Genomic DNA, 20,663 nt, shown 5'->3' on the forward strand with positions numbered 1-20,663 from the left:
GGTGTCTGAACTGACTTACTCATGTGTGCTAAACCAGTTTAGTGTTGGGTCTGCATTGGGTTCCTTGGTAATACAATTACATACATGATATCAACATCTGGATAAGGAAGAATGGGCATATAACAGGAGAATGGAGGCCCAGTTGGAGGTCAGCCATAGACTGTAGGGCAAGTCTTTTCTCACCTCACAGTTGAGCAAGGAATTAGGTAAGATTAACATTAAGTGTCACTTTCCCCACTTCCACAAGACTTAAATGGACTCCTGAAATTTTTCTTCCACTTTCTTCTACTTGCATCCAGAACAGTTTTACTAAAGGAGAAGTCTGCCATCTACTGCCAAAACAACTTCATTATATCTTTAGTTAGAAGAGGAGGAAAATCAGAGTACTCCTCCTCTTCAGTTGAGAACTTTTGTGGTGGTTTTTTTCACAAAATTATTTGCAAATATGCAGTCAGAATCATGATCAGCTGTCCCTCTTTTTTTTTTTTGATCCTGGACTTTGGATCTCTTCATCTGTGTAATCTGTTGAAAAATATTTCAAGTAGATTCTTAACCGGAGTGCTAAAAAACAACAACGCCAGTGTGTTTCTGCAATTGGATCAGGGTCCTCCTTCTGCTGAGGCTTTGATCAGTACACATAGAAAGTAAGGGAGATGGCCTTGGCAGAACCGTGCAGGAACCATTACATAAGCAAAAAGGGCTGAAACAGTCTTTACGTCCTGGGAAGGAAGATATTATCTGGAAATGGCTTAGGCAGGCCCCTTCCTGATTCACCGGGGTATATGAGGGAGGGGAGATGAAACACAGTCAGGCTTCCAGGTTTCTGGGATATAGCCAGCTCAATGAAGTATAGTTCTAGTCTTTCAGAGTCGATTTTCTGGCCTGGTCTGCTTAGTGGGGCTGACAGTGCAAGCCCAGCCTAGAGGTAGTTTGGCATCGTGGTAATTTCAGAGGTTAATTGAAAGGATGCACCACGGAGTTAAGTGCAAAGGCAGGTGGAAAGGAATGATGGGCAGCATACAGGACAGGAAATCCTCACGTCTATGGCGTATATAAAGGAAGTTTTAAGTATTTACTTAGGGTGACAATGGCAACAAAGGCTTCTCAAAACATTCATAGCACAGAAGTTCTTTTTCTTACTAAGCTCAGCTTCTAGCCTGTGACCTGACCCTGGTAAATACGTCCATATATGTCGGATTCTATGGTGTTCTGAGCATGAAGTTGTTACCCAGCACAAAGACCTAGTAAAATCTTGGGAACTGGGAAGTCAGGCCCTTTAACTGCTGTGGACATCAGGCCTCACATCTGCTGCTTCAAGTCTTTGTAGACAATCTATCTTCAGGACATTGTTTGCAGTTCTTTGGAGAACTGAAAATAACTTCCCAGTGTTAGTAACAGATGGTTCTTCTCTATTACAGTATAGAAGACTTCTACCCCAATAAAAATCACGGCCCAGACTCTGGAATTGGTAGCGATAATGGCGATAAAAGATTATCCACAACAGAAGTAAGTCTGCTCGTTTCTATATGGTTGAAAAGGAGAGAACTAGGTCTTTTCCCCCCTTTTCCATCAGTTTTGGGAAGGATCTCTTTTTTTTCCCTCGAAGTACGTGATATTGTCTGATAAATCTTTGCAGTCCATTTGATTTCACTACATGTGTTAGAAGTTGCTCTGTAGTGCAATGAAGTAGTATACATCAGCCTCCCCATATCTGGTGTCTCCAAGTGTGTTGCAACTTCACAATTCTCACAGTTGTATGGCCAACTTGCACAGGAATCGCTTCACAGCACAACTGGTGAGCAAGCTGCTAGGAAATGCATTAACTTTGGGTTACGGATTTGATAGCAAAAAAAAAAATCAAATTTCCCTGAAATGTTGCTTTTTTATTGGTTAGGTACATGAAACTAGAGGCAACTGAAGCATTTCTGGATGTGCTTTTGACAACCATTTACTCGCTGAATGAATGTCTGAATTGGATGATCCATAAAAGAAGCAAGTGTGCCTTCTGCTTTTTCAGGAATGCTGTAGTTGTGATCCTATCATCACACTGGCCTCTTTAGAAGATGGTTTAATAATGAGCGTTCATCAGAAAAACAAATGCAATACATTTGTGATGTTCTTAATTGTATTTCTACCCCCCCCCCCCAGCCATCTGATGATGACACAGTCAGCCTTCACTCTCAGGTGTCGGAATCAACAAGGGAACAGACGCTCCGAAATGACAATCAGTTGCTAGGGAACAAACCTGAGTTGCACAAAGGTAAGATCCTACATCCCTGGTGGTCGAGCAGATGTTTAGGTTTTGGGGACTCCCAGGGTTCTTTCGGGAGGCTCTACCCTGCTTCAAATGGAAGTCAGAGCATAACACAGCTGTATGCCCTCCAGATGTGCTAAGGCTGCAACTCCCAGCATTCCCCAGCCGATCCTGACATATTTAGGGGTGGCTTAGCAATATGGGAACAGGCCTCAGAGAGCCTCAGATGTATACATCCAATGCAGCCCTGTTCAGAAATTAAAGAGAAATGAAACTTATAATTGAGTTATAGTGTAGCCAGCTGTCCCCATCACAGTTGCTTGAACCCTCCTTTTTCTTCTCTGAAAAAGCCCTTTGCACACTTAACCTAACAGTCGTTCTTTGTTAAAGCGTGCCTAATTTAAAAGCAAAAAGGAATGGTTTGATCTTCTTATGGCTGTTCAAGGGGAAGAAAGAGTTGGACAAAACGTGTTATTGTAGTGCAAATTTACAGCGCTTTGGTATCTGAACTGAAACTGGTAAACTAGGTATCTCTGAGGCTCCCAAGCCATTGCGCAGATGATTTGAGTCGAACCTTTAAGAGTTCACGCTGTGGCGTATAAGCAGTGAGTAGAGGGCTTGTCTCTACTCATGTTGGGTTTGTCTTTGGGGTTTTATAGCAGTCCCAAGTTGGGCTGTTACACATGGAGGCAGTTGGAAGATGAATGAAATATGTCTGTATTTGCCTAGAGCCTTAGAGATAGACGCGTTTATACATTCAGTCTAACAAGATCTATCCCCTCTCCTGCCTGTTCCCGTCTTTCCTTTTTACCTAATCATTAGACCCTGATGTGTGTGATTACCTGGATCCCAGCTCAGAGGATGTGGCAGCTTGTGACCAAGGAGATCCCCAAACTGGACCATCCATCTGTTACATTAAGGTAGCCGTAGCTTAAAAGTATATGAAGCGAATGAGCAGTGGAGGCTTTCTGGCTCTAAAAGTTACATAATGTGACTTTTGCACCCCTTTTTTCCCTTCCTCTACCCCCAATATATGTGTAAGGAACGAGGGAAGCCGGCTGAGAAGCCTCAGAAGAGCGAACCCCGTGAAGACTGGCGAGATGAGAAGAGGTGGGTCCCTCACAGTGCCCCATCGGGGTTTGGGGATGAGAAACGGGAAGTACTGGTGGTGACCGTTCGCGCTGGGGATCTGTTTGGCAGAAGTACCTAATCCAAAGAGAAACATTTGTTCCTTTTTCCTTTTTTTTAGCATCCAGAAAGAAAAGGCGTTGGCTGAAGAAGAAGATGAGCTGAAGGACGTGACCGACCTGCGGAAAATTGCGGCCCAGCTCTTGCAGCAGGAGCAGAAGAACAGGTATGAAGCTTCTGGGTCCCACCAGGAGCAGGGAGCTCGGCGAGAGCCAGCCCTGGCTGCTGCTCGTATAGCCTGTAAAAACTAGACCAGTCGAAGCTGAGAGAGAGGATTTGAAAGAAAAAAAGTTAGTTTATGGCTAACCTGACTGCTATCTTTTAAAATACATACCTCGGTCTTTTAAAGCAACTGCTAAAAGTCATACCGAAAGCCCGTCCTCAAAATTCTCCTGTTCTTGCATCTTGAAAGGGTTATACTTCACAGCCTGGCTGTGAAACCTTTTGCCTTCTCTGACTTAACCGTGTTACAGCTCTCCTCTTTCTCTTTTCTACTGACTTTACTAACGGCTCTCCTGTCAATCTTCATGGCTTCCTTCCTCCACCTTGGGGTACATGGCATGCGAATTCAGACGGAGGCCTTTAAGCTATAGAACTTCATTCAGTGAAAAGCTTTTCCAGAGGACGAGGGTGGCAGGACGCGCATCCAGGTACTTGGGACCCTGGCCTGGGGGTGTCACACGATAGTGCGGGAGACCAGCCACAGCAACCTCACCAGCCTCCTCCAGCGTTTGTGTCCTCATGGCGAAGACACGTTTGAGGAGGGGAATTGAAGAAAAACTTAGCCAGGATGTTGGGTGCTGTAAGCTTCCCTAAGAAGCTTGATGGCCGTCTTATTTATTTATTTGTTTGTTTGTTTGTTTGTTTATTTAATTTATCTGCCTCCTTCATAGAAATGGGATTTCGGGGCAGGGGGGTCCTCAGGGTATGGTGAAAAAAGAAGTCAAGATGGCAGCCACGATGGTGGGGTCGAAGCTCTGCCCGTTTTTTATGTGCGTCAGGTGGGGCTTCCATTGCCCCATCGCAGCCGCCATCTTGCCTTTCTGGACCCCACCTGCAGACATCCCTGCTTCAGGGAGTCCCCAGTTACACTGTGCTTGGAAAAATACCCACTGCTGAGAATGTATTAAGGGATCTGCAACCCAAATTGCAAAGCAAGTTTCTCTCGAGCTGTTACCTGGAAACTCAGTTCCAGACTCTGAAGATGCTGTTTCAGGGATAAATTAATGCGGTTCCCGTGCTTTGGCAGTACTTAAAGAAAAAGGAACTATTCCTGTACAGACATGGGGGTCAGCAAACCTCCCCTGGGCCTGTTCATCAGCTGGGGAACACCCTGCCCTTTGTCCCTTGAGACCCGGGGAAGCTAAGACAGCCCCGGTCCCCCCTTCTCCCCTTAAGAGGGTGGGATTCTGTTCAGACGACCCTAGTTGAGGGCGCTATGGCCTGCTTGCTATTCCTCTCCGCCTTTCCTGTCACGCTCCTTATTCCACGCTGTTTTTCCTTGCTATTCCTTCCGCTCACGGCTTCGCCCTCCCTCCTCCTCCGGCGCCTTGCCCAAACGGACTCCTCCAGGGACTGTCCCCTGCCGCCTCCCCTCAGAGCAACAGGTGTCCGTGGGGTTCAAAGCCAGGCAGGGGAGTGGCAGGACTGCCTGCCTGGGCTTCTCGAGGCTCTCCAGAGAGAGGGGACAGGAGCAGTCGACAGACAGATGAGGCTGTCGATGCTGAGCTTGGAAGAGGCAGAATAAGACCAGAGCGGACACAGCACGTGCTGCTGACGGGAGCCTGCCGGTCACTCAGGCGCGTTTCTGTTGCTTTTAGGCTTCTGAATCACGCCACCCCAGCAAGCACAAGAAACCGGCCAAAACAGACTGTGGACTCAGAAAAAAGGTACAGGGCTTTGCGGGGTGGGAAGAGGCGGGTTGAAATAATTGGTGTGACCCCACTGTGTGAAAAGATTTGGCAGAGGGGCAGGCAGAAACAAAGGGTCTCTGAAGAGGACACCGTTGTTCTTCGAAAACTGCACATTACCCTCCAATATCCCTGATATAAAATACCCTTTTACACCGTGGGGGTCACCCAAATTATTTTAACCCATCTCTTTGGAAAATATCCGTGGAAAAAATGTCAGTGGCATGAAGTGCTCTTGAGGATCACTGTTCTCGAAATAGCTTTGGGGGACGTTGCAACAGATTCTGAAGACTCTGCTTTGGAGGAGCTGTTTGCCAACGCCGTAGATTCCACGCTGCTGAAGCAAAGCAGATTTTTACAGTCTCTGGAGCTGACAGGAAAGGGTTAGGTCCTCTTTAGGTGGGAAGTGGGGCCCCAGTGGAATTTCTTTCCTGCTTCTCCCCCTCCTTTGAGAGCCCACCCTTTTTGTCTTTGGCTCTGCCTTCTCCAGAGCAAAGCATTTACTTAAAAATAATTAATTAAAAATTCCTGTCACATTTCAAACACCTTTTCCTGCTTCTCACTACTTGAGAAAACAATTAGTCTTGCTGTTAAGTTTTCAGAGCTCCCCAGTGCGGATTATACATCAAGAGGAACACACCTGGGTTCCACCGAGAATACGTTTCCAGATCTCTTGATGTCCCAAAGACAAATAATGATGTGAAAATAATCCTGCTTCAGTGGTATTTTTCTGTAGCCGAACATTTCCTATGAGCTGTAATAGAAAGTTTGGCTGACTGCAGCTTGCAGTCAGCATTTTCTGGCCATGGAGCAAACAACGTAGGCCTCAGTGCCACAAGCGCCCCTCCGCTCCCCTCCATTTCACATAGCCCTTGAAAGGGAGGAGAAAAGGGACGGCTTCCCACCCAGAGGTCCCCTCCAAAGAAATGTGGACCTCTAAAAAAAAAAAAAATCCTCCTTTTATTGCAAATGTCTGAAATGTTTTAATTTCTCACATTGTTCTTATTCTTTAGTTTTCTTTTTTTTCAGTCCTAAAGTTCATAAGTCATCTGGTTATAAATAAATATTCATGCTTATTTCATGTATATCATGTCAGATTAGAAATTGGCTGCCTTGGTCCTAGCAGTGTGAAGAGTCACGTGCTGAGTGGGCAGCCTTATACATTTAAGAAAGAAAGAAAGAGAGAGAGAGAGAGAGAGAGAGAGAGAGAGAGAGAGAGAGAGAGGAAAGAAGGAAGGAAGGAAGGAAGGAAGGAAGGAAGGAAGGAAGGAAGGAAGGAAGGAAGGAAGGAAGGAAGGAAGGAAGGAAGGAAAAGAAAGGGGTGTCTTTTGAAGCTAACAACGTGTGTATTTATTGTGCAGCCTTTCTGCAGATGAAGCACATTCTCCGTCTTCCCCTTGCGGCTGGCAGGTAATGCAGAGATGCATAAGCATCGAGCGTCTCTCCCTGGACAGCTGTAATTGTTTTGCTCGTTCGTTACAAATGTTTCTCCGCTCCCATATTTGATCGCTCTTTATCGCTTTGGTTGCGGTGAGCTGCCTCGTTCATTGAAAGTGCGCCTGGCACCGGGTAATTGGGTGGGATTCCTTCGCACCATCTGCAGCCCTTGTGACCGACTGTGCAGGGCTCTGTCGTTATGAAGCATCTGATAACTGCCCCAAATACCGATCAGGCTGCTGTGAGGGGAGCTTGGGAATTCTAGAAACGTTCAGTAATGCTGGATGAAGACATGCGACCCCAAGGCTTCCCTGGGCTTATTTATTTATTACATGTGTATATTGCCCATCTCCCCCAGACGGTGACTCTGGGCGGCTCAAATTAAAATCAAAGTTCAAAAACAGTTAAAAATATAAATATCCACGTTAATTTAGTTAAAGAATCAAACTATATAGAAAGACTCTATGCATAAAAAGTATAAAACATTCAAGATGACCGGGGGGGCGGTAGAATCAACTACCCCACGAGTCAGTTACAATGGTGCGAGCCCCCATCCGGCCCCCAGGCCGTCTGGCGTAGCCAGGACTTCACGCTCTTCCCGAAGGCCGTGAGAGTGGGGGCGCACCACACCTCGCGTGGTAGGTGGTTCCACAGAGCGGGGGCCACGGCAGAAAAGGACCCCTCCTAGACCCCGCCAGTCGAAATTCCCTGACTGGTGGGGTCCGCAGCGTGCCCCCTCTGCCGGACCGAGCGGGGAGGGTGGATGTAACGGGCGAGACGGCTCCTCGGGTAACCTGGACCTGCGCCATGAAGGCCTTTAAAGGTGATCACCAACACCTTGAACTGGACCCGGAAGCAAACGGGCAGTTGATGCAGCTCGCGTAACAGAGAGGTTATATGGGACCCTTAGGGGCATTCAGAACTGTCCGCGCCGCAATTTATTCACAATTTGCTTTGTTTTCTTGGACATGTTTATGCATTTTCCCTTCAGTCACTAATGCTCAAGGTGAAAACAATGGCTGGCGCTGCCCTGTCGCAGCATTGTAAGATCTGCATTGTAACCCTGCCGATTGCCTCAAGATTCATACTGCTTGTGGCATTTCTTGATTTTTAATCCAAACCAATTGCACCTTGCTAGGTTTGGTAGGTGGGTGAATTAGTGAACTGCATCCATATTTATTTATCAGTGAATAAATCAGTAGATCAATCTGTGTATCAATAGATCAGCTGGTCAGCTAGTTTTTCCTGTAAGTATGCAATGAATGTATGACTTGGATTTAATAAGAAAATGAAGCAGAATTAACCATCGCCAATTATATAACATAGTCTCAGTGGAAATGCTAATTGCTTTGCTCACCTGTTTTTGTTCTGTTTTCAACCTTTGCAAAGGCAATCCATGTCCTTGGTTGGAAGTGGAAGCTCTTAGTAGCTCTAGGCAGTCAATTTACTGCACCCTAAACATGAAGCCAGGGAGCATGAGTGAGGGCCCTGCGTGCAAGATATTAGTGGCCTTCAGAGCTTTCGTTACGATCGCTTTTCCCAGCCGGATGAAGGCTGGCGATTGCCCACCTGGAGCCAAATGCTTGAGGAAGGCTAGTTCAGGAAAAACGTCACTCATTTTCATCAGAGATTTGGGGGGGATCCCAGTAAGCTTAACAGATACAAAGCCGTTGTCGAGGCCTACAGGCTGTTTTCTCTCCGTAGTCTCTGGAAGGCCAGAAGGGCCACCCGGATGATCCGCACTGGCCGGAGGTGCAGCCGGTAATCTGGCAGAATGAGGAAAGGCGGCGAAGCAAGCAGATCAGGAGGGAGTACTTCAAGGTAGGCCCCCGCTTTACGCACTTGAGTGCATGTCAGCTAACGTGATAGCAGTCTAAGCAAAGAAACCCGTTTCTGTCCTGAGAAAATTTCAGAAACCCTAAGAGCAGCCTGGCTTTTGTTTTTTATTGTCTAATTAATTTTATTGAAAAAACTTTAACAGAATAAAAACAGTTAAAAGAAAAAGAAAATAAAAGTGGTGAGAAAAGAATATAGAAGTGAAAGAGAAAGGAGAGAAATAGAAAACAAGGAAAAAGAAAAAAATCAGTATAAAGAAATGGCTTCCAATCTTCTTCGCAACAATTAAAAATGCATTTGAATTTTATCCTCTCTCGAAGTTACACCCTAACTCCCTTCTTTCCATAATCTACCCTTTCTGACCATCAAACCCATAAATCACCAGTTCGTTTTTTCCCCACTTTCAGTCCATAAAGGGTTTCCAGTCACTGACCAAAGAGTAGCCTGGCTTTTAAAATGCTCGGAAGCAAAGTAGATTTTCTGCCCTCTACAGCAAGCTCACTTACTCCTGAGAGCTGAAGCTGAAGCAGGTTAGAAAGTCTGTCTGGCAGTTTTTCCACGTAAGCTGAGCCTTGACTGCTTTGAAGGCGGGTTGCTCTAAAGCAGGAAGCGCCTCGAATATTTTAAGGGTGCTATTTACCTTGAAGGATCAGCTTACCATGTAATAAACCAAATACAGTGGAACGGGGAGGTTAGGGAAAAGCGGTTGGTGAAACAGCAGCTCTTTTGGTCAGAAGCTCTGTGTCCAGATAGCTGATTGCTGTATATTTCTGACATTCATGAGATCTTTTCCAGAAAACATCTCATACTCTTCTTCTGACTTACTCAAATTCCTGTCTACCTCCCACTCTTGGTTGGTCTGACTTGGTGTAAACATAATCTGGATTTCCCCGGGTGATTCAGTCATTTAGCCGCCCTTGCAATGTGAGTGAACAACCTTGACCCAGCCTTCCCCAACCCGGTGCCCCGCTGCATTGGGGCTGCCCCGGAATTCCCAGCTCGTCAAGAGCATCCGTTAGGGGAGGCTGTCGAGACTTTGTTCTGTCTAACTCGAGAAAGGCAAACCAGTTGAAACCCAAAAGGAAAAACTTACCATGAGGGGGCAGTCCTGTCTTCTCTGTGCACGAAGCCCGACTCGTTTGTCTGTCCCTGGCTGAATACAGTTGTTGCGTATGTGATAAGCTTCAACGTGAATGGAAGAATAGCAGATCCTGCCTTGTGAAACTAGCGTTGTCATTGAGCTGGTGACAGTTAGCAGGGAGGATGTCTGGGAGATGCAATAAGGCTGTGTTCAAAGCAAAGTGATTGCTCTGAATTGCATCGAAACCATTTTTGGGCAAAATGGTTCCGCGGTCCTTGTTTTGGTCCTCAGATCGTTTCTCCCATGAAATTCTCAAGTTCGGTCACCAGGGCAAAGTCTGCTTTGGGTAAAAAGGCAGGAGAAGAATTCACCTGACATCTGGCTCAGGACCTTCCTTGAACCCATCAGAGAAGGGCTGGGGCTTTATTGCAGAAATTTTTTAGAGCAGTAAGAGTAGGAAAAATATGGACTGTTTAGCCAGGCCAGCTTGGGAATTCTGGAACTGGCAGCCCCAACGCATCCAGAGGACGACGGGTTGGGGAGGCCTGGTTGAAGCCTCCTGCTTCAGAAGCTCCTTTGCACAAGGAGCAAGTAGCTTGGTATCTTGGAATCTGCCAATGCTTGAGATACAGGCCTACTTTAATAGGTGTACAGTGTCATCTTAGAATGCCTGCTAGGGAATAAATCACTTGGAGGGCAGTAGAGTTTATTCTTAAGGAAACACACGTAGGATTATTATGGGAATATGTGCTGATGAACATTTCTCTATGGAGAGCTGGTCAGTCATGCAATTCTGCATCTGCTGAGCCAGTCCAGTTCATTGTCTCTGTCACTGAGCCTAAACATTATATATGGTTTCTTGACCAGCACTTTAAGCCCCAAAGAGAGCATCCTGAGACTCTGCTGCCCTGCCAGAATAGCCCTGGGTCTCCGTCCTGTCCTCAGGACGGACTGACAACGTGGTCAGAGTGATGAAGCAGAGAATCAGAAGTGATTTAAAAAAAAAAAACACGGGCTTCAAAAACCACGTAATATAAAACCTGACTGTTTTTCAGTACAAGTCTTCGCGGAAGAGTTCCAGTGGAAATGAAAATGATGAGGTAAGTTAGGAGTGTAATAGAAAATGAAACTTAATGGTGGAAACCCAGGATTTGGTTAATATCGTTCTTACTTTAAATTCTTGTTCTGTAGAATCTTCCTGTATTTCCCTCCCCCCCGCAAAGAAATGGTGTTTAAGAATAATTTACACTGACAGCCCGCTAGTTTGATATGGCTTAAAGCAACGTGATATTCTCATAAGTCTGTTGAGACTGCCACTCCTGAAAATCTCAGTTGGCCTGGCCAGGAACTGGTCTTACATTCTAAGCTGATTTTACAGTGTTCTGCCATTTTTTAAACATAGGTTTCTATTAATTCTATGCAGCCCTGGAATTTGCAGAAGGATAGATTCTACACACTTTAATAAATCACCAAACATAAAAATAGGGAAGAATTTATCTGCCATAATCTGGTAAAAATTTAGGGTGATCGAGGGGAACAGATCTCACATTTTAAAAAGGCTTAAAAAGAGAAGTTATTTGTAATGTTTAGTTTTATTTATTTATTTATAAATCAAATTTATATCACTAATGCTTTAAGGGCAGCAGTAGCTTTGTAGATACTGGTCCAGCAAAGTTCCTTAGCTGATGATGTAGAAGGAGAAGCATCTTAAAAACCAGGGATATCTGATAGCACCTTTTCTGACTAGCCGGTTTTATTAAAAGGCAGAAGCTCCTTTTGATTTTTAGATGATAGTGGAATCCCATTTGCCCAACAGGCGACTTTGCCGCGCTACTCTGGGCCCTTGGCCGACGGTGTTATCCTTTTGCAAGGGAGCCACGCTCAGATGTTACTGTTATGGCGTCTCCAAGCCTGGCATCTTCATGCGTTTAGCAGTTTGTCTCTGTTTGGGAAAATATGTTTTTGTACGCATGCACATTTATATATTGTCTTGCCAAACTTTTCTTTTTAAAACATTTCATCATATAATTTCCATCTTCTTGGTTTTGTTCTTTTTTAGCAAGACAGTGATCATACTAATGTGTCTCCACAGTCCCCCGTGTCATCTGAGGTACAAGTCTCTGTCTGTCTGTCTCTGTATATGTGTGTTAATGTCACACAGCGGATTTTGACCGAAACATGCAATTTTTGTGTAATTGGAGATGCCTACAGAATAGAAGTTCACTTGAAGAATGACCTGAACTATATCACGCGTTGGCCACAATGTATGTTTGAAAGAAGCAGAAAAGTTATTTAAGGTTTCTAAGTTTTTGAACACTTTCCTTTCCATTTTTAAGAAGCATGTTACCAAATGGATTTTCGGAGAACCTTTTGAAAGAATGTCTCCCTTCCCACTTCCATGAAGCTCTGTGTACTGGCACTGCACTGGCCTGGCCTGTCATTTTATAAGCAGTTAATGCACCTTTCTCAGGAAGCCTCCGTGCTATGGCCCCCAAGGCAGCGGGCCCCCAGCTTCTTATTGCCAGACAAGAAGAGGGAAATGGGAGATGGCAAGCGCTGTTCATCTTCTCTGTATGGTAATTTTCCAGCCAAGTGAGAAGACTAAAGCACCTTGATGTCAGATGCTTGCATGCCTTTGAGTTCCCTCCGTGGCCCTCTAACAGCTTTGCTTCTCTTCTCCTCCCTGCCCCCTTCCAGGATTATGAACGGACAGACGGGAATTCTCATGGCCCTTTTGGACTAAAGCCCCGATCAGGTGAGGGCTGCAACTGGTGGGTGCCAGAAGACAGGTTGTGTAGAAGATGCTGGTGTTGGGGGTTTGAGGACAGAGGGGTTGAGTTTAGAACAAGGGGTGGACAGTTAAGGGCCAGGCAGGGCGGGAGAAGACCAGGCAGCTGTGTTGCCAAAGGCATCACGGAGGAGGTGAACGGAGCCAAACGCAAGGGGAAACTTCACCGTTTTCTTTTTAAAAGAACGGTGACAATAGGAAACTCTTCCAGGGCACTCCGGCAGAAAGGCTGACACGGAGGGTCAGTTCCTTGGTGGCAGAAGCCCTGCCTTGCAGCCCCCACAGGGACGCAGTGGGATCTTGGGTTGCCACTACTAAGTCGAGGGGCTTGTGCTAGTAAAGGGCAAGTGGCCTGTCTCTCATCTAGCTGGACATTTCTCTCCCACATCGATCAAGAGCCCTTTATTTTAACACAAACAGAATTAGTTGACAACTAGCACTCCCGGTTTCTGTTCCTTTGCACAAATTCTCCGTGGTCTCTGTATGCGGCATCCATTTCTGAAACACACCCCCCCCCCTACTGATGCTTGTTTGACTAACGCAGTTGTCATACGTAGAAACAGTTTTAATTTATTGAATTTGAGATGAACAGAAATAATGGTGGAGGGGGGAGGTGCTGCCAGTGCACTGTGCGAGCTGTTCTCTAAAACAACCTTGTTTTACATGTTCTGCTTCCATTTTTAGCGTTTGGGCGTTCTCGTCAAGACTACAGCACTGTAGACCCTGGATTCACCATGAGAAGGAAAATGGAGCATCTGCGGGAAGAAAGGGAACAGATTAAGCAGCTGCGCAATGTAATTTTCCTTTAATAGGACAGATGCTGGGGCTGCTTGCTTTCCTGGATCAGTAATGCTTGTACCCAGTGGCCCGCTGGAGTGCAAAACTTAATATCTTGCAAAACTGCCTGAGAACCGTGATCTTTTATCTTCAGTGTGCCTCCTTCTTTGCCACAGAATCTCGAGTCGCGGTTGAAAGTCAGCTTGCCCGAAGATATTGGAGCTGCGCTCATGGATGGGGTGGTTCTGTGCCACCTGGCCAACCATATAAGACCACGGTCTGTTGCCAGCATTCATGTCCCGTCACCAGCTGTGGTGAGTAAGCTGTGTACCTGTTCTCATAATTGAAGACTAGTTCCAGACTCGTATTTTGGACCTTTTCGGAGCCTTAAGTAAATCCCCTTTAATCTTGTGAATAAAGTTGACAGACATATTTTGCCCCTTCTGCTCCTCCGGGTGCATTCTTGGTTGAACATTTCTCTTGATGGTTCTCCTTCTCTCTCTTAACAGCCTAAGCTCAGTATGGCAAAATGCCGAAGAAATGTTGAAAATTTCCTGGATGCTTGTAAAAAACTGGGTGTGCCGCAGGTAAATTGCCGAGGTGCTTAATGACTCCAGTTGTTGTGGACATTATTCTCTAATAATGTCCCTCTCCAGGTACGGGTTTAGTAATCAGGGTAGACAGAGAATGAATTTGTTCAGAAGAGATGCGTTTGGGGGTGCTGTTTTGAGCTTGGATCCCCACTACACCCGGTAGACTAGTGTTTCTCAACGTCTGGCTGGGGAAGTCTGGGAGTTGAAGTCCACACAACTTAAAGTTGCCAATGTTGAGAAACCCTGCTGTAGAGTATTAAGAAGGTAGACGCTTCTGTGCATCTCAAAGAGAAAAACGTACGGTCGCATGGGGAAAGGCAGAGGGCATTTTGATTTCCTATGGTGGTGAGACCCGTTTGAACTGCAGCCGTCCCCTGAATGAAACCTGCCCTTCCCGCCATCCCATTCTCTTGCAGAGAAAGAGGATTTGTGTGGCAGAATTTCCCATGAGAGGCTGAAAGCAAATGATGCCTTGAAAGCTGGGGCTGGCCAAAAGTGGCTTGTGGGAAATCTGACAGTCTCTTGCACCGTGGCATTAGGAAGCCCAGGCACCCAGGCTGAGCTTCAGTTTGCACCTTCTCTTCCTCCTTCCAGTTCCACCAGGACAGCAAGGCTGTTCCTCAAGCCATGCAGAGGTTGAGAAGCAACTTGTAATTTCGCTTCGGGGGGACTCAGAAATAAACATTCCAGCTAGGGTGCTTTGGGTCCTTTGAAGTAAGGCCTCCTTTGACACCTTGGTCTTTGAATAACATGTTTGAAGGAAGTGCGTTTCCTAATTAGCTTGACTTTTTATCTGTTTTGGAGAAAAATATTAAAAGAGGCTTCTCTTCCTTTTCCAGGAAAGACTTTGCTTGCCCCATCACATTTTGGAAGAAAGAGGGCTAGTTAAAGTTGGACTCACAGTTCAGGCTCTTCTTGAAATACCTTCCTCTAAAGCATCACAGCTCTCCTGCCTGTAATCAGGCTCTTGCAGAATGAACTGACTGCCGTGACGTGTGTTGGATCAATCCCAAATATCTTCACTTCCTCCAGAGGAACTTCCCAAGCCATTAAACGTCAGTGCTGGCCAGGTGTTCTGGATGTGTGTTTGGAACCTGGATGTCAGCTGACAATTCCCTGGCAGCGTAAAAAAAAACACCTCCTTTCTTTTTTACTGAGAGCCATAAGAGATTTCGAGGCCATCCGGTTCTCTTTCCAGGTAGAACGCATTCGGAGTTCTCCCCTTCGTTTGTCATATCTTTTGCATTCTTCTTTTTTAATTGACTTTATAAAAAAATTATTAAATTGTATTAGTGTTCCTCTTAGGTCTTGCAGCACACATTTAACAAGGAAAGACAAGCGCATCGCTTTTAGAAATGCTTATGGTGGGAAATCCTAACCAGTTGCTGGCTTTTTGGTGACATTTTGAGAAACATGCATTTTTCTGTCTGGGACATTATGGAGTAAAGCAGCTCTTAAAATGGCATTTACCTTAAAAGTTTAGACATATATTATTTTCATGTACATTTGCCAAAAAAAAAAAAAAAAATCACTATAGCATAGTAGAAAATCTGGATGAGCAATCACAGAACCAGTTTGACCAGTTTTGAGAAGATTTGCATCCTTCATTTCTTGCACTTCTTACTATTGTACCATTTCCAATATTTTAGTTGGGTGTATGCTGGCGATGACAGAATAGTATACAATATAAAGGACAAATTGTGTGGTTATTTTCAGTATTCTAGATTGGTGCCAAAATATTTTTCAGTTGTACTGTAGATTGTTTACATGTGAAGTGCCTGTGTAATAACTCTTTTACTAGTCTTAAACATTTTTGCAGTTTCTTTATGTCTCAATAGATGCAATGCGTATTTTTAAATATTAGGTTTTTGTAAGATTGGTAATACGTGAAGTTTAAAGGACTAACATCTGAATGTTGGATGTTCTTCAGTTTGCACACTTTGAATTTATTAAGTTTGGTTTTTAGGAAAAAAATGTAAATATGCTTTTATTTATCATATTTAATTTGATATGTAATCATTTTTAATGTATTTGTTGGTCAGTGGATGTTTCAAAAGTTATTTTCCTTGTCTGGGATAAATAATGACATGTAGTGATTTTAATTGAGAATCCTACAGAAGCGTATTAGTTAAAAGCATTTCAGTAAAACTGCCAAAAAAAAATTTTTTTTAAAAGAATAATCTCAGGTTTATATTGTGATAGTCAGGTTTTCACAGTTTGCTCCCAACTTCATACAACCTTTTGTTGTTGTTTTTAAATGGGGAAGGTCATAAAATAGTGAAAACGTTTTAGTGGCGTTTATCAAATCTTTGTCCCCCTGGCTGGTTTTAGGGCATTGAGCTGTTACTTCTGTGCATTGTGGACAGTGACCCCCTAACTGCAAATCAGTTTGCCTTGCTCCTTTCTGCCCCTCCAGACCCACTCCAGTGGGGTTGCAAGGGGAGTGTGTGTGTGGAAAGGAGCTACAGCTGGGGGAATGAGAAGGAGGAATGGTATGTCTCTGCATGACAGCTCATTCTGAGGTGTCATCTGTGGTGGCCTCGTCCTTTGCCACCTTTCAGGAGAACAGCCAGTATTGCAAGCCGCCCCGCTCCCCCCGTTCTTTCAGTGTTGCTCTTCATTTGGGGGACTGTTTTATGCTCTGCCTGTTGGAGCAGTTGGGGGCTTGAGAGATGGTCCCCAACCCTGAGTTCTGTTACGAGTCCCCCCCTTCTCTGCAGAGGACTTCCCCTTCCCAGGGTCCATGAGATGTCTGAGAGGGAAGCATCTCGAGGGAGACCTGCCCCATAGCATTTTGAGATGCCTAGAAAAAGATTTGCATTGCTCTGTTTTTAAAATTAGTATTTCCATTGTTCCACATCCTAGTTATTAAGGTTCAGCTTTTACCTGTAGAGTAATTTGGTTAGACTAATTTATCTTCTTGTTGAAATAATTAAGAAATTAATTTCTTTGCACTTTTTTTGTATCCCAAAGAATTCCAGTGTTAGTAGAAGAAGGATGTTGCTATTGTTGGGTGAAGTTGGGGCTGCGGTTCAACTGTAGAGGTAGCTCGTACGGTGATCTCTCTCCCCCCATGTGCCAAGCGAGGGTTGACATGACCTTCCCCCATTCCTGCATAGTATTACCTGAGGTAGTGGGAGCCCTTTGATCAAATGGAAAATGTATTGAATATAATGAAGCTTTTAAGGATGTTTTTAAATTAAATTCTTATTTATTTCCATTTCAGGAAAAATGCTCAGATGAATTCTGCCTTTGGGTAGCTTTGGGATAGAGAGTTATTTGCCAGGGCAGTTTGGTGTCCTTCTCCCAGTGAAGACAAATCTTAGTCTAATTCAGTATAAAAAATTTGGGGAGAGATAAGAATAGGTGGGTGCAGATGAGCTCAGCCCAATCTGAAGAGTCAAGGTGGGTGTCATTCATATATATGATACTTGCATAGAGGTGGATTTTGAAGAGGCAGGAAGTCCTTGTTCATGTCTGTTACCCTTGTCTTCCTCTTCTCTCCTGGGGGCAGTTACTCTGGGACACGCGTGCCAAGTAAGAATTAGGATCCAAAATTGATTTTGGGTGGCTTCTGTGCCAATGATATTTAGAGATGTGTTCCTCCGGACGATGACAGCCCTGTTGAGACTTGGACTGCCTTGTTGGAGGCAGGGAGAAGAGAGCCGTTGTTCTTCAAAAAGATGCCTGCTTGTTTCTGCGCTCTGTCTAAATTGGGTTTGGATTCCAGCCTAGAATTTCTTTTACCGTAGTCCGTCCTTCTAAGAGCAAAGCACCACAGCTGAACTCACGCAGGACAGTTTGCTGTCCTCTACAGTATAGATTGTGAGGCACTAAAAAGGGTTCTTTGCAAGAGGAGGGTTCTTCTCCTTTCTCCACGTAGATTGCTTCCAGTACCAGCAACTGTCCACCTCTGAAGACACAATTCTCCAGAGGGCTCTGGAAAGTCTTGTTGGGAGGTCCCTGAGGAGACGTCTCTTCTGCCCCACAGATCCTCAAGCCTCCCAAGGAATGCCCTGGCACGAGATGGGGTTTGTGGCAAAGGCATGTTGGAAGTGGCTCTCGCTGGGCGTGAGACCGATTTCTGCCTGCCTGTTCTAATGCTCAATAAAAGTGAACCCAGAAGTGTTTATGTAAGGCTTCTCCTCTAATTTGCAAATGTCCTTGGGGACCTGAGTCTTTCGAATTCTTGAAGTCTCATTTCTCCATTTGTTCTGCATTAAGATGCAATTGTGAGCTCATGTTAAATTAAAATGCATGAAATTATTTGTTTATATTTAGATCAGCCTTCCCCAGTCGGTTGTTCTCTGTATATATTGGAGTTCAGTTGCCCTAACCTCCAGCCAGTATGGGCATGGTGTCAGGGTGCCTTACTGGGAAAATTGGGTCTTTAGCAATTCATTGGTTTTGTTATTTGTTGATTTAGATGCTTTTAAGGTTATAAGTGGTAAGATTTTAGCTCCCTTTAAATTAAGAGGAAAGCATCCTGTCTTAAGGATAAACAAATGGAAAAATAGAGGTAAATGAAATTCTTAGTTCTCCCCCTCCCCCCCAGGCATTGGGTAAATAAAGCAAACTCGTATTGTTTTATGGGTGTGTGTGCGGGTGTGGGTGTGTCTAGTTCTTCCATGTATTAATCACTTTTATTTTGTTTTTTCATGAATCTGATTTTTCTGCCCCGTCCCCTTATAAATTTCCCCTTCTCACAATCTGGCCTCTGTATGATTCATCTGCAGACTTGTTTGTGCAGAGAATATCTGGGTTGTCCAGGGGTTTCTAAGTCAGATAATTAATCCATGGATGCAACAAAGAAGTAAATAATTAGCTCATAAAAATGGTTGATTATGGAACAGGCACTGTCCTCCACAACATCCAGTCCATAGTAGGCTTCATTCTTGTGACCCACATCCTTCCATTTCTTTGAAATTTTGGTAGCGATCCAAGCACAGTGAGAGTGCCGCAATGTGAGTTTGGATGCCTGCCAAGCCACGTTGATGCTTAATTGTGATGGGGTCAAACAGAGAGTTGTGCAAACTGTTGAATGATCTGTGGGACCTCCATGGACCAAAAGGGTTCAGGTGATTCATTCTGTGTTTGTGGGGGTCTTTTTTTTTTTTTAAACCTCCTCCTCGATTGGTGTCCATTCCTTTTGTATCGCCTTCCTTTAATTCACCAGTTATGGCCAAATTCACACAGTTGCTCTTTTTATATGCATAAATGCAAATCAGTTTGGAAGTGGCCAGGGACTCCGTCTTTTCCTTCGTGTGGTCGCCATGTCTGTTGGGCCCTGCCTTTTAAGTCCGTTCTCCTTTCCTGTTCTCCCTTGTGTCATGTTGTATATGACTCTCTGACACTTTCCGGACTATCTTCTTGCTGGAGCTTCCAACATACACGTTTCCTGGAACAGTCCTGTTTTGTTTTCTTTTGTACAGAGTTTTCTATTGGAATCTGCATGGATAACCCTGATGTACATACTCTGTGTATAAAATGAAAAGTCTTTCGTAATTCTCCCCTTGCGTTGTGTGTTCTGTAGCTTTAGGGTTCACAGCCATCTGGATGGTCGCAGCAAGGCTGCGCACGGGGAGCACAATGGCTTCGGGGGGGGGGGTCCAGCTGGAGGCCAGCCTCCCTCACCTGCTTCCCATAGAGGTCTCTTAACTCACCTGCCGAGAAGCCGACCTTCCGCCCTGCCAGGCGGCCTTTGAGTAGCGCAGCCTCAGAGGGTGGTTCCTCGGGGAGCCTGGCAGGCCCCGTCACACCTGGATCAACTAACTGAATGAGATGGGTTCTGTTTGCCCCGTGCACACGGGCCCCTTGTAAGCAGAAGCCGTGTCGGCATCAAGTGACCGGATATTGTCATAGCTGCTGCTGCTGCTGCTGCTGCTGTCCCCGAGGTAACATGCGTGTCTCTCTTGGGCAGGCTTTTAAACTCTTAGGCTGGGAACACGCAGAAAGGTGGCTTGGGTTGACATGCTGGCTGATTTGCCTTCTCAGTCCACACTAGTTTCTGCTGGCCTAGGTAGGTGGGTCAGGATCTGGGGAGAGAGTTTCAGCAAAATGAACATTTTTTCAAACGCTTCCACCAACTAAGACACAGAGGCCAGAAGGAGGGAGGCAGGCAAGATCGCCCACTGGTCTCCTGAAATGCTGCTGCACTGGAGAAGGTAGGACGTCTGCCTTGCTTGCAAGAGAGGCCCGTTCAGTGCCCCAAGACCTGATCGGGCCGAAGGTTTGGAGAGCAACTGCTGGTCTGGATCCCAAGGAGTCAGGAAGATCCCCGTGTCCCTGTGGAAATGGCCCCTTTGCTCAGAATCCAGCGACAGGAGGTGTGCTTTAGTTTTAGGGGGAAGAGCAGTGCTGCCTTGTGCCAAGTGCTCGCGAGTGCCCCCTCTGCCAGGCGGGTGTGGCAGTGAAAAGGGTGGGTCTGAAACCCACCCTGCCCATTGCAGGAGGTTGTGCTCAAATTGACTTGGCTTGAATTCTGCGGGGAACGGTTCAAGGCACCTGGGTCTTTCAGCCCTTGTCCTTCACGGGGTGCAGCTGCCTTAGGGGTCCCGCCAGCACGAAGGCCAATGTGTGGGGCTGAACCGTGAGATGGTGCTTGAAGGCCAGCCTTTCCCGAGATCGAATCTGAACCGAAAGGCGCCCGATCCTCGGCGTCTCGATTCCTGATGCGTCTAATAGTTCCAGTATTTCTGCTTGGGATGCTGTAAGCCAGCCTTGCTTCTCTGATTGATCCGATCCAGGCCTTAAGGGGACAGTAGAGGTAGGCTTGGGCTCCTTGTGTTCCACCCCCGGG

General features: G+C 45.5%; 1 protein-coding gene across 2 annotated transcripts in view; it reads left to right on the forward strand.

Annotated features, from left to right (window-relative positions):
• The window catches only part of LRCH2 (leucine rich repeats and calponin homology domain containing 2), a 31,708-nt gene extending 12,339 nt beyond the window's left edge, over positions 1 to 19,369 (forward strand). Inside the window, exons 7-22 of one of the 2 annotated variants that reach the window (XM_088151481.1) lie at positions 1,419 to 1,506; positions 2,149 to 2,260; positions 3,077 to 3,174; positions 3,297 to 3,364; positions 3,504 to 3,608; positions 4,015 to 4,092; positions 5,263 to 5,331; positions 6,714 to 6,762; positions 8,494 to 8,610; positions 10,762 to 10,806; positions 11,766 to 11,816; positions 12,404 to 12,461; positions 13,179 to 13,288; positions 13,448 to 13,585; positions 13,781 to 13,858; positions 14,704 to 19,369. In XM_088151481.1, coding sequence (XP_088007607.1) covers positions 1,419 to 1,506; positions 2,149 to 2,260; positions 3,077 to 3,174; positions 3,297 to 3,364; positions 3,504 to 3,608; positions 4,015 to 4,092; positions 5,263 to 5,331; positions 6,714 to 6,762; positions 8,494 to 8,610; positions 10,762 to 10,806; positions 11,766 to 11,816; positions 12,404 to 12,461; positions 13,179 to 13,288; positions 13,448 to 13,585; positions 13,781 to 13,858; positions 14,704 to 14,823 — 1,384 coding nt within the window. In that variant the 3' untranslated portion in view covers positions 14,824 to 19,369. The remainder of the gene's footprint in view (positions 1 to 1,418; positions 1,507 to 2,148; positions 2,261 to 3,076; positions 3,175 to 3,296; positions 3,365 to 3,503; positions 3,609 to 4,014; positions 4,093 to 5,262; positions 5,332 to 6,713; positions 6,763 to 8,493; positions 8,611 to 10,761; positions 10,807 to 11,765; positions 11,817 to 12,403; positions 12,462 to 13,178; positions 13,289 to 13,447; positions 13,586 to 13,780; positions 13,859 to 14,703) is intronic. The other variant, XM_088151482.1, reaches the window with a different exon arrangement.
• Positions 19,370 to 20,663: the final 1,294 nt, after the last annotated feature.

This window comes from Python bivittatus, unplaced genomic scaffold, assembly GCF_059951505.1.
Source record: "Python bivittatus isolate LINGU-HERP-01145 unplaced genomic scaffold, Pbiv_v1 ctg000670_np1212, whole genome shotgun sequence".
Lineage (NCBI taxonomy): Eukaryota > Metazoa > Chordata > Lepidosauria > Squamata > Pythonidae > Python > Python bivittatus.